This window comes from Mercenaria mercenaria, chromosome 14, assembly GCF_021730395.1.
Source record: "Mercenaria mercenaria strain notata chromosome 14, MADL_Memer_1, whole genome shotgun sequence".
Taxonomy (NCBI): Eukaryota; Metazoa; Mollusca; class Bivalvia; order Venerida; family Veneridae; genus Mercenaria; species Mercenaria mercenaria.
Genome location: NC_069374.1, coordinates 44049979 through 44065901, shown reverse-complemented (window position 1 = coordinate 44065901; position 15923 = coordinate 44049979). Strand labels below are relative to the sequence as shown.

Below are 15923 nucleotides of genomic sequence, written 5' to 3'. Positions count from 1 at the left end.
GGGTTCCAGAGTTATGGCCCCTTAAAGGTCCAAAATTGGCTATTTTGGCTTTTGCAGCCATATAGATACTTCATTTATGGTTTTATTTGAGACAAACTTCCAAAATATCTTCAACAACAATAAATCTTGGATTCCATGACAAATCAGATCCAATCATAGGTTCCAGAGTTATTTTATATCTGATTACCTCCCCTGATTGTAATCAAAATGGATTTATATCAGTAAGTACTTATAGGACTTATTTGAAATTTCATTATTGTTATTAGTTGGACTGAGACAATCAGGGTAGATAACTATGGACTGATTTTATGTCAAATTACCTCCCTTTATTTCAAATTAAAATGGGTATATCTCCATAACTAATGAAGATACTGATCTGAAATTTCATTTATGTCAACAGATTTTATTTGGCAGATCCTTCATTGTTTACTTACAATATTTTATTTTTAATTACTTCCCTTTTACGTTACTATAAATAGCTTATTTTTAGTAACTTTTTTATTATTGGCCGTAGGGAAAAACCGAGACCACTTTTCTGTGGAACAACATGGATGGTACCTCCAATTTTTAGGTGTATTTTGACATATCTATACCTTGTAAGAATTTTTTTTTTCTTTTTGGTTAAATTTTTTCCCTTTGTTGTTCCTGTGCTTTGGACTTTGATATTTTTTCTGAGGACCTTCTTGTCCTCAAGTGCAATGATAACAGGTGAGCGATATAGGGCCATCATGGCCCTCTTGTTGTAATTCACTTTGCAAGACCAGAGTTTTGGTTGGTGACTTAGTAAAAAAAAAAAAAGTGTGTGTCCAATGTATCTCAGCTAGACAAGAGTTATTATCCTTGACTTAGTTAAGAATACAGTGTTTCAAAACTTACGTTACATATATCTTAAAAAAATATCTCGCATAGTCATGAAACCAAGTACAGTGACTTAGTGGAAAAATTAAATATCGCAGGCTCAATTTCAAAATTCACCCAAATCTTCTGTTGACCCTCTACAAAGCTGGTTGAAATTATTCTGATTTGTCCAAAACCAAGGGGGCGTTGTCATTTTTCCCTGTATTTATATAGTGGAACCTTTAACAGTGTCTTTGTCAGAAACTGCTGACTCAGTTTAAAATGATTTTACACAAATGTATTTTGGGTAATACATATTTGCTAGGGTTTATAGTCACTTTTTCTATATGTAGACTATGTAGTGGAAACATCAATAAGAGCTGTCCCAAGAAACAGCGTGCTTGACAATTTCGATGCTGGATAGGGAAATAGGGCAGATCTTGGGAAGCCGGAGCTGTCACTGGAGTGTTTAATGACTCTGATATGGATAAAGATATTGGACAGTAGTTTGTATCTGTGTCAAATATATTTAGTAATAACAGAGATAGTGGTAAAGTGTATCAAAACATAAAGTATAAAAGGGACATAATTCACGGAACATTTCTGAACGATTAATGTACTGGGGGTCATTTGATGTGTGTGAAAACGTGGAACGATCATTCTAAGTTTGAATCAAATATATTTAGTAACAACAGAGATATGGTGTAAAAAGCATCAATATTAAATTGAAATTCTTAGTAAAACGGGGAACATGAAATATTTGCGCCAGAGTTACTGACATTGTCATAGGATGAGGACGATGATGCAGAAGACCTATTTTAAGTTTGAATCAAATTTATTTAGTAAAAACAAAGATATAATGGTCGCGCATAAATAATATGAATTTTAAGGTAAAAAGGGGCCATAATTCGTGAAATATAACAGCAAAAGTTATGTCCCTTGTGTCATATGATGAGGGTGATAATGTGGAATAACTATTTTAATTTTGAATCGAATCAATTTAGTCATGGCAAAGATATAGTAAAAGTGCAGTAAAACTTTAACCTGAAATTTCATGTACAAAATGAAATATATCAAAATTAACTTGGACGACTCAAACATTTCTGCCAATTAAAACAAGTTTCATTTCAATATCTTGACCCGACTAAAGTTCTTTAACAGAAACAATCATCCACACAAAAAGTTCTACGTTCACAAAAAGGATCTTTACCAGGTACAGATATGTCAAAATACACCCAAAAATTTGAGATACCATCCATTTTGAACATGATAATGTTGTACCAAATAAAAGTGGTCTCAGTTTTTCCCTATGGCCAATAATAAAAAAAGTTACAATATATGCTATTTATAGTAACAGAGGGAAGTAAAATCAATAAAAAAAAAAAAAAAAAAATTGCAACAGAGGGAAGTAAATCAATAAAAAAATTCAAGTCCACAAATAAAATAAAGATTATTTAATGCATGTCAAAGTTAGGGCCTAAGATCTTACATGACGCTTGACCCTTAAGTGTGACCTTGACCTTTGAGGCAGGGGCCTGCCATGGGATTTGTGTGTGACACTCCGTCTCATTGAGGCAAACATTTAGGCCAAATGAAAATGAGATTGTTCAATGCATGTCAAAGTTTCGGCACGGACAAGCCCTAAAATTCCCCTTGACCCCAAAGTATGACCTTGACCTTGACGTTGAGGTAGGGGTCTAGGAGTTGTGTGTTACATTCAGACTCAGTGAGGCAAACATTTATGCCAAATGCTAAGTGTGACCTTGATCCTTGAGATAGGGATCTGGGGTTTGTGCATAACACTCTGTCTCATGGAGATGACTATTAATACCAAATAAAAAAAAATAGATTTCTACATACTTAAAGTTATGGTCCAGACTCTAAAATGACCTTTGACCCCTAGTTGTGACATTGACCTTTGAGATAGGAACCTATAGTTTGTGCATGAAACTCTGTCTCATTGAGGTAGATATTCTTGCCAAATACAAACAAGATTCCTCAATGCATGTCAAAGTTCAGGCCCGGACAAGATCTGACAAGACCTTTGACCTCTAAGTGTGACCTTGACCTATGTAATAGGAACCTGGGGTTCGCGCATGACTCCGTCTCATTGAGTTAACATTCATGCCAAATATGAATAAGATTGCTCCATGCACGTCAAAGTAGTGGTCCGGACAAACAAATCTGGATAGACACGTGCACTAACGCACTAACACACTAACGCATATACACCGAACATCCATTTGGATGACTATGTCTTCACTTCCGCAAGCGGACTTGACAGCAATATATCGCATGCAAGACACTTAGCTCAAAGATTACACTTGGAGGTCCAATATTTTTTCATGTTCAGTCTATAACTTCTGTATTCAATAATAGATGGATATCCAAATAACTTGGCAAAAAATCACCATAATAAGCCAGATGCAGGATTCAGAACCCTTGCTCAAAGGTAATGGACACACTTCTGGTTCTGTTTAAATGTTCTGTTGTCAAAGTGCCATTACTCACAGAACTTGCATTTCTGTGCATTAACATCCCATAGCCAAGATCTTCCTTTTCTGAAGATACATTATCACTTGAAAAAAACTTTCTAAAGGCTAACATTCGTAAACTAACAGGCCACAGATAATCTCCTGAGTTGCACTTTGAAGTATATCTGCTTAGAATTGTCTGCAGAGGGTACCCATGGACGTCAGTGATAAAATCTTCATAATCTTATTAATACTGTCCTATCGGTGTTGACCAGGATAACGTAACTCTGGTGTTGCTGAATCCATTTGTTTTATCATGGTTGTGTACCTTTATCTGCATGTGGACCAAGCACTGGAGATTATTCTTAAGAATGAATCAGTGTCACAATGTTGGTTATCGAGGAATTGCAAAATGCACAATGCATCATTTCCTTCTTTGTTTAACTGACAAAAATAGGTTCATTGTAAAATTAAGAAATACAGATTATATCTGTTTAGAAAAATTTTTAAACAGCAGATAATTGTAATAAGTTAACATGAAAGATACCAAAATATGGTAATTTTATATAGGTTTAACCGATCCAATGTTTTACAGTTTATATTCAAACACAACTACCCTCTCCATTGCATGGCATATAAGAGGCCAGATCCCCAGTGACACCTACTGGTATTACATGTACCCTAAAGTGACAAAATTAATGCATTAGCCAGGAGCTTGTAAAATGTTTTTAATTTCTCAGAAAACATGGTATAACTTGATTATGACACAAATTTTATGATTGTAAACATAACCTTTTTGTCCAATCTGCTTATGTCTAATTGACTCTAACGGATTTAAGCCATGTTTCAATAAAAACATCTGATTCAGTGTCATATGCCAAACTTAAAAACATGAAATTCTAAAGTAAAAAGAGACATAATTTTGACAAATAAAAGCTAGAGTTATGTAACTTGTCCTGAGAGGTCATCTTATGATTGTGAAGATATGTGTGAAGTTTAAAAGCATTTGGTCCAATAGTTGCTGAGAAACCTACTTACATGCAATACTTTCGTGACATGGATGTCGACGAAAGAGTGATAACAAAGGCTCTACTATCTGGAAACTGCTATCCTGACTGAATTTGGCCCTTTTTAGCACAGGATGTGGCATTAAATAGCAAACAGTGTAACATCTGTGAAACTCTGGTCATCAAGTTAAAAACCTAAGCCTTTTTTGTTTTAAAATTTATTTGATTACAATAAATCTTATCACAGTCAAGTAAAATTGCATCTTAAGTATTTTCATAAATAATTAAACTAATAAATAAACAAGATAAAATAAAAAGTTGAAATGTATTTCTAAAGAAACCTACAGTATAAATTATACAGTGGTATAAATAACAATCATTTAAAAAAAGACAAATGGGCCATGCAACAATGTTGAGCATTGGTTGCCCAGTCATGACAGCTAAAAAAATTTTGTTGGAAAATAAGTTTATTTCACTGAGTATAAGAATCGTGCAAATAGGAGTGAAAAACAAAATATGATGTTCAAGAGAAGAGATGAATCTTTCATTATATGCATTTTAATGGTAAACAAGTTGGAATATTTATTGAGTATTAAAGTAATTTTGAAAATGCATTTCAATGGTGAACAACTTAAAAATTAGCTGTCAGAAATTTCCATTATATTTAACATTAACTAAGTACTAATCAATGTGCAAGTGTAGTTCTGAACAAGAAAAAATTCCAGGATTAAATTTATTATAAACCTATATAAATTCTGTAAAACACTGGCTTGTATTTCACAATTAAATATGAACATGCAGAAAAAATTCCATATTGTACCTTTTAAATTCCGTATTGTACCTTTTGTATTGTATGCTGCCAGACTACTTTCATTAATATGCATGACCTGACACAGTTCTTTAAATAGCGCACATAAAAACTTCACTTAGATTCATTTTAACATTGATACACATTTGAAACAACAAACTAAATGGTTGAGGTATATAATAAAAGTGACAATATAACAGTAGCTAGATCTGGGATTTTGTTTTTGGTTTTCATGGATTTTGCAAGGTTGATGACACTCTGCGCTTGCGCGCCTCATGAAATCCAATATGGCAAAAATCCACTTGAGCTGAAAACATCCCAGATCGAGCTACTGTAAAAAAAAATATAATAACCCTACTATACGACACACATAAAATAAATATTAGCACAGTTTCGTAGAATGAAGACAAAATGTTGATATAACTTTGACAAACACTGGCTTATGAAAAATGATGGACAGGGGAAAGATGTATAAATATGTGAAAACAATAATATTTAAAATATACTATAATTTTAGTAACATACAAAATATATAAAATTGAAGGGAGGCAATTTATATCACCTCTGCATTAAAAAAGATGACAATGTCATCGTCCTAAACAGGAAAAACTATATCATTACCCATAAATAAAAAATGCCTTTAATAAATCCGTATGAAACTGAATTTCAATTACATTAAAATTAGTATAAATACATTGGCTACCCTATCAGACAACTAAAAGATGTACAAATTATATGGAAATTAAACTAAATCTAAAAAATTAAATGAAATGCATTATAAAGTGAAATCTCTTTCTTTCTCTTTCCCTGGACAATAAACGAAAATAACGTATAACGTCAGATATCTTAATATGTTTTGGCACAAATCCAATAAAAGAATATCAATAAACACTTTCTATCAGTATTACAGTTTATGATGTTTCCACCAGATTTGAAAGTTTGGATACAGACAAATGAAAGCAAGTTACCGTAACTGCTGTTTACATGGTTGATAAATTTTGTGTGTATCAATGTTTGTTTAAAGTCTCCCTGGTTGTCCTGCACTAGCAACTCATCCATAAGAATTTTTGTCATTAAAGGTTCATTTAGTCAGACAAGAAGATAGTCAAAGGAGTCTTCAGTGCCGTAGTCTATTACATGTATGATGTAAAGCACCATACATCGGACCTAGCTTTGAAGTCAATGACTGTGGGTGAATGAAGGATCAAAATCGCAACCCAAGATGTTGTTGCTCAGCATCACACCAGTGGACAAATGCATCCGCTCCTTGATTGATAATCTTGTGCAAGTTGTCTTGTTAAAGAACATTGCATGCCTTACTAGATTTTTCATTTTTCTTTGTCTTGACAGGTTTTTTATCATCATTGCTCCTTCGTATAGCTTTAAGTGAATCTTCACTCACTTTGGCGGCTTTTTTCTGTGTACGCTTGAAAACTCTGGTTAACTTGTTGCTTGCTTCTTTATCATCTACCACCATTTGCAACATCATGATTCTGCCATCTTCACAACCTATGACAATAATTTTGTCTTGTGTCACTGCCATATTCATTGGGATACTGTGGATAGGAGAAATGCCTATCACCTGATGATTTTCTATACTCCCAACTTTCACTAATCCCGTCGTAACATCAAGCCAAAGTGCGTATTTTTCGTCTGTAGTCAGTAGCGGTCTTGGAACACTTTTCTTTTGTTCTCCTAAATGAGAATCAAATTGACAATACTTGATACCCTTTTTTATGTCAAAGACATTTCTGTCTCTGTCTATTCCATAATGGCCTTCCCATCCAACTCGCAGTGTACTTACAGGCAGATCTGTAAAAGTTACCATGGTATCACCTGTTTCTATATTTAGTACCACAGTTTCCCATGATTCCTTTCCATTCCCGTCAGTATGAATGCGAGGGCCAAGAAAGCAGTCACTTTCCGCCGTTATCATTTGAATATGTTTTGGATGCATTTTATCGTAGGTTTGAATTTCCTTCCCTGTTTCAATATCATATGACCTTGAATAGATTTTCACACCCGGATAAAGTTGTTCCTCTATGCCAACAATAAGGTACCTGTCATTGTCAGCAAAGAAAACTTGCAACATATTGAACTTGCCAAATGGTAATTTAACTCCTGTTTCATTTCCAGCTGGAAGATTATAAAAGGTCAATGCATGCTGACCATCACTTTCCGACTCTGTCAAGATCACCATATTTTCTGGTTTAATTCCAAGCACGTATGCCTTTAGACTTAGACTCGAAATTGGTAATGTGCTGACCAACTTGCCTGAAAACGTGTCCCAGATTTTCAGACAGCTGTCTGAATGATATTCTCTCAGAACAGCGTATTTCCCATCCTCAGTGATGCATGGTGTCATGGCTTCAAAATCAGTTGAAATTTCGCACCGCTTTTGACCTGATATTATATCAACTACAGCAAACTCTGTTGAATTCATACTGCGAACAACGGCTGTAGTGCCGTATTTATCCATGCACAAGTATCTTGCTGAATTACTCATAGACAATGGTTGATAATGTCTCGGTTTATTCTTCAGCGACTTGATGTTCCAGGCTGTCACACGATTGTTACGGCTGTTTGTTGTAATGAGGAGCTCTCCAGAAGGTGAAATGTGGAGATGTATAATTCGGCTTTTTGTGGCTTCAATAGAGTCCACTATCTTTCCAGTTTCCACACTGAATAAGAGGATGTGCTTATCGTACCCTGCTATGATATGTGTTAAATCTGGTGTCAGAGCAGCCTTGAATTCAAGGACACGGTACCGAGGTTCATATGTCTGTGGTATTCTTATCTCTTTCAAGACCTTTTTCATCTTCAAATCACATAAAATGAAACAATCTAGCCCTGTGATTAAGCAAAGGTCCTTTATCATTTGAACTCTCTGGATCTTTAAATCTCTCGTATTGTTCATGTGAATTGTTCCGACAATTTGACCAATGTCTGAACCTTGTTTCAAATTCACCAGTTCAACCTTGTTCATTTTTTCCGCAACAATGCATCCAAGATTAGTTTGTTCATTGACAAAAATTGACTTCGGAGTTTCCCTACATGAAATCTGATACACAAATTCAAAAGTGTCCATTTTGTATATTGTGTACATATTTGTCTGCTTTGGATGAAGAAGAACCATTTGGTCATCAGCAATAAGGATTGCTTCATCCGGATTTCCATCAAACTCGTGCAAAAGCTTGCCTGACTCTCTATCAAATACATCAGTTGATTGCTTTGAAACTGTAACTAGCAGACGGTCAGATGTGATATCAAATTTCAAATCATCAAAAAATACAATTTTGGTATACTTTTTGTCAAGTTCTAGCTTTTTTTCTAATTCACAGTTTTTGAAATTTACAATGTATACTGTGTTGGCCTTCATTTGATGTGTAGTTCCTACGATCAAAAGATCTTTTCCAGATGGTTTTGACATAACATTTAATGTCCCTTCATCTTTTCCCATCAAACTTATATTTGCTTCAAGTTCCCCATTGGACACATCCCAAATCAGCAGATCATTTTCTTTAGAAAGGGTTGCAAAGTGCGTTGAATCACTTGATATCTCTGATATGTTTGGATTAAAAGGTATCCTGTCATTCTCTATGGTATACATCTCTGATTCGCTTGGTATAACAAAACATGGTTGGTATGGTACTAGGTTACATTCCCGGGCACATACTGTCATTGAATTTTCTAAAAGCTTGATTTCATCTGGTCTGGCATTTGTTTGAAGCAGAGCCAGCAGACGACCTGATATTTCCATCGCAAGCGTCTGCGGGAATTTCTTTAATACTGACTGTGATGCTTTCATGGCCTTGTGTAAAATACCGTCCTTTTCTCCAAACATGGCTAAATCTAAGAGCAATTCCTGTAGAGATACTGCCTTAAGTTTTGTCTGGTTCCACTCCAGATTTAACAAACATATCGATCTGAGTTCTTGGTGTCTATCAGCTTCAAACAGATGATATGGCAACTTGTTTAATTTTCTTTTGTTGTATCGGACATTCAGTTCATCTGTGTCCTGGCTGTATATCATTGGCTGAGCAGATATTTTGCGATCTGCTTCACTCTCAGGAGATGTTGCACCAACACGTTTCATTTGCTGTGGAGTATAACGAAAGGGTTTCTTCACTCCCACCCACTTACCGAGGTAGTAGTCAGCCATCAGTGAATGAATTTCTTGCTTGAATTTCTCCTCTGACAAATAACATTTCTCAGCTGTTTCAAAAAACTGACGGTGGTACCAAAAGAAGGAACGAACTTCATCAACCTCTTTGTCAACAAGATACTGTGATATATCATGCCGAATTCGTACCCAAAGTAAAGGCGGAATTCGACGTAATGGAGGTATATGAATCTGGAAAACATTTGTCAGAACATCATCATCCAATGACAACAGGTCTTCTAACTCCGTTTCGCTGATCCCTGTCATGGATGCAGTGACATACGCCAATGCTCTCGTCACTAAAACAGTACCATGCTTTTTCTCCAAATGCGAGAACAATGTTTCTATACTCTGCTGTACTGTGTAACTCAATATACACTGATCCAGTGGAGCATACGATCGCCAAACAAGAACCTGATCATACGTGAGCTTTACAAACAATGGTAAAGTGCACTTAATAAATGCTTTTTCAATGAGTGAAAACTGATTATCAGTGAGAGTCCTATTGTTTTTCTTGAGCCATGCCTTCAATACCTGACCACTGAGTTCCTGCGAAAATACTGGAACGTGGATGAATGACGTTTTTAAGTAAACATTTCTCAAAGTCGTGATCAACTCTGAAGCTTCTGTGTAGGTAGAGATAAAAAATTTCACAAAAGGAGGTAGTTTCCGTGGTACCCAATGTAATTTGTACGCATTATGGTCTCTTGCTAGCTGGTCCAATGAGTCCAGAATTATAACAAGAGGCTTTTCCTTGGATGCAAGTTTCAAAAGCTCAGGGAAAAGGTCTTTAAGCTCTTCAAATTCTTCTGGAACCTGGAATTTTCAAGGATACTAGCATATTATGAAAAATATAAAACCAACAAAACGGATAATTTGATCAATACATGTAAACAACATGATTAAGAATAAGTAACTATGAATCAAACACAAACCTCGTTCTGACTTAAATAGTAATATAAGAATTAAACATAAGACAAAAGTGATAATATGCATTCTAAACCTTCTGATACTGAAAAATTGTTTACAATTTCTGACTGATGTTTTTTCTGCAGCTTCGCTTGACAGTAATTTGCTAAATTAAAATATATCTATATTTCCCCTTTTCCAGCTAGAAATTTATAACATTTTGTTTTGCGCGAAATAAATAAAATAATGTCAACTTAAAATTTGGGAAGCTGGGGTCTGATTCAGTTTGGCTACTAAATATTGTGGTTTCCCTGGAACCGTGACTTGAGATTTTGACTGAAATAACCTTTCATCAGAAATAATCTAAATGAAATAGTAACAACTATTGTTCTTCCACTAGATCAATAACAAAATTTTCAAGAATTTCTGCTTTATCGTGCAAGACCAAATTATAAGATACATTGTATATAATTCTAAAGGAATTAATGAAGGATTTTAATTTTTTTAATGATACCTTTTTATAATGATTACTTAATATGTCTAAAACTGTATTTTTCCCTAGTGTAAAATTCTGACCCATTCAAAACTAAAAAACTTTTATTTTGAATGTTTTGCAAAATGCACAGAAAAATGTTTTTGATGCAAACTAAGTATATAAAAATGTTTTTGATGCATTATTAACTAACACACTCAGAAAACTCTAAAACTTTTGGTGTCCAAAATGTATGATATTTATAAAAGAAAGAATCAGGTTTTTAAAAACAAGAGGACCATGATGGTCCTGAATCGCTCACCTCTTCCCACATGATCCAGTTTTGAGTTTGACGTCGTTTTTCCTATTATTTGACATAGTGACCTAGTTTTTGAGCTCATGTGACCCAGTTTTGAACTTGACCTAGATATTATCAAGATAAAAATTCTGACCAATTTTCATGAAGATCCATTGAAAAATATGGTCTCTAGAGAGGTCACAAGGTTTTTCTATTATTTCACCTATTGACCTAGTTTTTTAAGGCACGTGATCCAGTTTCAAACTTGACCTAGATACCATCAAGGTGAACATTCTGACCAATTTTCATGAAGATCCATTCAAGGGTATGGCCTCTAGAGAGGTCACAAGGTTTTTCTATTTCAAGACCTACTGAACTAGTTTTTGATCGCAGTTGACCCAGTTTCAAACTTGACCTAGATATCATCAAGATAAACATTCAGACCAACCTTCATACAGATCCCATGAAAAATATGGCCTCTAGAGAGGTCACAACGTTTTTTTCATTATTTGACCTACTGACCTACTTTTTGATGGCACGTGACCCACTTTCGAAACTGACATAGATATCATCAAGATGAACATTCTGACCAATTTTTATGGAGATCCATTCATAAGTATGGCCTCTAGAGAGGTCACAAGGTTTTTCTATTTTTAGACCTACTGACCTAGTTTTTGACCGCACATGACCCTGTTTCGAACTTGACCTAGATATCATCAAGATGAACATTCAGACCAACCTTCATGAAGATCCATTCAAAAATATGGCCTTTAGAGAGGTCACAAGGTTTTTCTATTATTTGACCTACTGACCTAGTTTTTGACGGCATGTGACCCACTTTCGAACTTGATCTAGATATCATCAAGATGAACATTCAGACCAACATTCATACAGATCCCATGGAAAATATGGCCTCTAGAGAGGTCACAAGGTTTTTCTATTATTTGACCTACTGACCTAGTTATTGAGGGCACGTGACCCACTTTCGAATTTGACTTAGATATCATCAAGGTAAACATTCTGACCAATTTTCATGAAGATTTCATGAAATATATGGCCTCTAGAGAGGTCACAAGGTTTTTCTATTTTTAGACCTACTGACCTAGTTTTTGACCGCACAGGACCCAGTTTCGAACTTGACCTAGATATCATCAAGATGAACATTCAGACCAAATTTCATACAGATCCCATGAAAAATATGGCCTTTAGAGAGGTCACAAGGTTTTTCTATTATTTGACCTACTGACCTAGTTTTTGATGGCACGTGACCCAGTTTCGAATCTGACCTAGATATCATCAAGGTGAACGTTCTGACCAATTTTCATGAAGATCTTGTGAAATATATGGCCTATAGAAAGGTCACAAGGTTTTTCTATTTTTAGATCTACTGACCTAGTTTTTGACCGCACGTGACCCAGTTCCGAAACTGACTTAGATATCATCAAGATGAACATTCAGATAAACTTTCATACAGATCCCATGAAAAATATGGCCTTTAGAGAGGTCACAAGGTTTTTCTATTATTTGACCTACTGACCTAGTTTTTGATGGCACGTGACCCAGTTTCAAACTTGACCTAGATATCATCAAGGTGAACGGTCTGACCAATTTTCATGAAGATCTTGTGAAATATATGGCCTCTAGAGAGGTCACAAGGTTTTTCTATTTTTAGACCTACTGACCTAGTTTTTGAAGGCACGTGACCCAGTTTCGAACTTGACCTAGATATCATCAAGGTGAACATTCTGACCAATTTTCATGAAGATCCATTGATAATTATGGCCTCTAGAGAGGTCACAAGGTTTTTCTATTTTTAGACATACTGACCTAGTTTTTGACGGCACGTGACCCCGTTTCGAACTTGACCAAGAATTTACCAAGACAAACATTCTGACCCATTTTCATAAAAATCCCATGAAAAATGTGACCTCTAGAGATGTCACAAGGAAAAGTTTACGCATGCACGGATGGACGACGGACGCTGCGCGATCACAAAAGCTCACCTTGTCACTTCGTGACAGGTGAGCTTAAAATAAATTTGAAAGTAATAAGATAATTATTTTTGTTAAAATTAAAAAGTTTATACCATTCTTTAGAATCAGAACAAAATAAAATATGATATTCAAACAGAAATCAACGAAAAACCTTGTTATGTAAATGTATCAAAGAGTATGTAACAAATATTTTGATGCAAAAAAAACCTGTCACAAATGATTTGCAAACAATTACAAACTATAAACATAACATGATAAAGAAACTACTCACTGAGGTCCTGTCTTTGTCATAGCAGACGGCAATTTGTTCACACAGACTATGCAATAATCGTCTCAAGTTACTACTGTCTGGGGATGTACCAAGAAATCTTAACACAACAACTGCATTTTGTAGAATGGAAGGAACCTGTTGTAATAATATAAACATGTAATTACTATAACAAAACACAAAGAGTCCAAAGTACAAAAAATCTAACAAAAGGACTACACAATTGTAACAGAAAACAAGGTTCAAGATTTTAAAAGTAACTGAAAGAAAGGGTCTGAGGTCACAAAACCGGGTTTGATGACCAGTTTCAAAACTCCAAAATGTAATCTGATGTCACTAAACAGCCTCAAATCTGACAAATAGCATGGCTCAATTCTTAAGCTTGTTCCCAAACTCAGTATACCGATAATAACCTTGAGTGGAGGTTTTCATTTATCACATACTCATAAACAAGGTGACTCTCTCATTGCAAAACACCACTTTGGTAATTTTGAGGTAGTGCCCGCTTCAACTGCAGGAGGTCATGGGTTCACTCCCCGGCTGCTTCATACTAAAGACGTGAAAAGTGTTAACAGAAGCTTACTCACTTGGCACTCAGCTTTAATAGGCTAGAACTAGGTCTGGTCAGTCCAGTATCAGTATTATGTGACTAGGTGGGGCATCATGAAACATGTCTACTGCATGATTTTACAGTGAGGAAACATTATAAAGACGGGCATTGTGCACACTGCTACATTTCAAGTCAAACGAATACTTAGAGCAGGAGGAGCACTAGTACACAGGATCATTTTAAGAGTGCTTCTTGAAGAATTTGAACATATAAAGGAGCATAATGAATGTACAATGCATGAAGGAGCATAAGGAAGACCTGTAGGTGCATGAGGAACAAACATAGAAGTATGAGGAATGTATGTTTTGTTTGTTTTAGGTTTAAGGTCACTTTTCAACAGTATTTCAGTTATGTAATAGTGGGCAGTAAACCTAACCAGTGTTATGTAATAGTGGGAAGTAAACCTAACCAGTGTTATGTAATAGTGGGAAGTAAACCTAACCAGTGTTATGTAATAGTGGGCAGTAAACCTAACCAGTGTTATGTAATCGTGGGCAGTAAACCTAACCAGTGTTATGTAATCGTGGGCAGTAAACCTAACCAGTGTTATGTAATAGTGGGCAGTAAACCTAACCAGTGTTATGTAATAGTGGGCAGTAAACCTAACCAGTGTTATGTAACCTAACCAGTGTTATGTAATAGTGGGCAGTAAACCTAACCAGTGTTATGTAATAGTGGGCAGTAAACCTAACCAGTGTTATGTAATAGTGGGCAGTAAACCTAACCAGTGTTATGTAACCTAACCAGTGTTATGTAATAGTGGGCAGTAAACCTAACCAGTGTTATGTAATAGTGGGCAGTAAACCTAACCAGTGTTATGTAATAGTGGGCAGTAAACCTAACCAGTGTTATGTAATAGTGGGCAGTAAACCTAACCAGTGTTATGTAATCGTGGGCAGTAAACCTAACCAGTGTTATGTAATAGTGGGCAGTAAACCTAACCAGTGTTATGTAATAGTGGGTAGTAAACCTAACCAGTGTTATGTAACCTAACCAGTGTTATGTAATAGTGGGCAGTAAACCTAACCAGTGTTATGTAATAGTGGGCAGTAAACCTAACTAGTGGGCAGTAAACCTAACCAGTGTTATGTAATAGTGGGCAGTAAACCTAACCAGTGTTATGTAATAGTGGGCAGTAAACCTAACCAGTGTTATGTAACCTAACCAGTGTTATGTAATAGTGGGCAGTAAACCTAACCAGTGTTATGTAATAGTGGGCAGCAAACCTAACCAGTGTTATGTAATAGTGGGCAGCAAACCTAACCAGTGTTATGTAATAGTGGGCAGTAAACCTAACCAGTGTTATGTAATAGTGGGCAGCAAACCTAACCAGTGTTATGTAATAGTGGGCAGCAAACCTAACCAGTGTTATGTAATAGTGGGCAGCAAACCTAACCAGTGTTATGTAATAGTGGGCAGCAAACCTAACCAGTGTTATGTAATAGTGGGCAGCAAACCTAACCAGTGTTATGTAATAGTGGGCAGCAAACCTAACCAGTGTTATGTAATAGTGGGCAGTAAACCTAACCAGTGTTCCTGTATACTGTATCAATACAAACTTGGTTCCCGCAAGTTACTGCCAAAATCCCCACATGAATTAGAGGGCGAGGACAAATAATTTCAGACACACTGTCTTTTTACCAAATCATCATTGAGCTAGAACATACGACACTCCCCCAGTTGTGCTAAGCTGGATGGGAATGTATGTTAGAGCATAAAAAACATATCAAGTAGCCTGAGGAATATACAAACGAGTATTATGTAAGTTAACTGCATGCACGGATCCAGGGGTGGGGTCCGGGGGTCCAGACCCCCCCCACCCGCTGGGATTTTGGAATTTAATGTAAATACCATTAATTTTAATGTTATTTTGTATAAAAGTGTACTAGGACCCCCTCTGGCAGAAAGCATAGAATTTGGACCCCCTCTGACAGAAAATGCTGGATCCGCATATGAACTGGAGCATGAAAAACATACATAGGAGCATGAGAAACATATTGACATGCTTTCCAACTGTTGCTATTATTGTTCCTAAACAAGAAGATAAACAATTTTTGTCAAGGAAAAAGGTATAAAATAACAAA

At 35.7% G+C, this 15923-nt stretch overlaps 1 protein-coding gene across 1 annotated transcript in view; it reads right to left on the bottom strand.

Moving 5' to 3' along the window:
- Positions 1-4520: 4520 nt before the first annotated feature.
- LOC123527426 (NACHT and WD repeat domain-containing protein 2-like) overlaps positions 4521-15923 on the bottom strand; it is a 30223-nt gene continuing 18820 nt past the window's right edge. The window contains exons 11-12 of the mRNA XM_045306868.2: positions 13233-13367; positions 4521-10104 (exon numbers count right to left, since the gene is read on the bottom strand). Coding sequence (XP_045162803.2) covers positions 6424-10104; positions 13233-13367 — 3816 coding nt within the window. The 3' untranslated portion in view covers positions 4521-6423. The remainder of the gene's footprint in view (positions 10105-13232; positions 13368-15923) is intronic.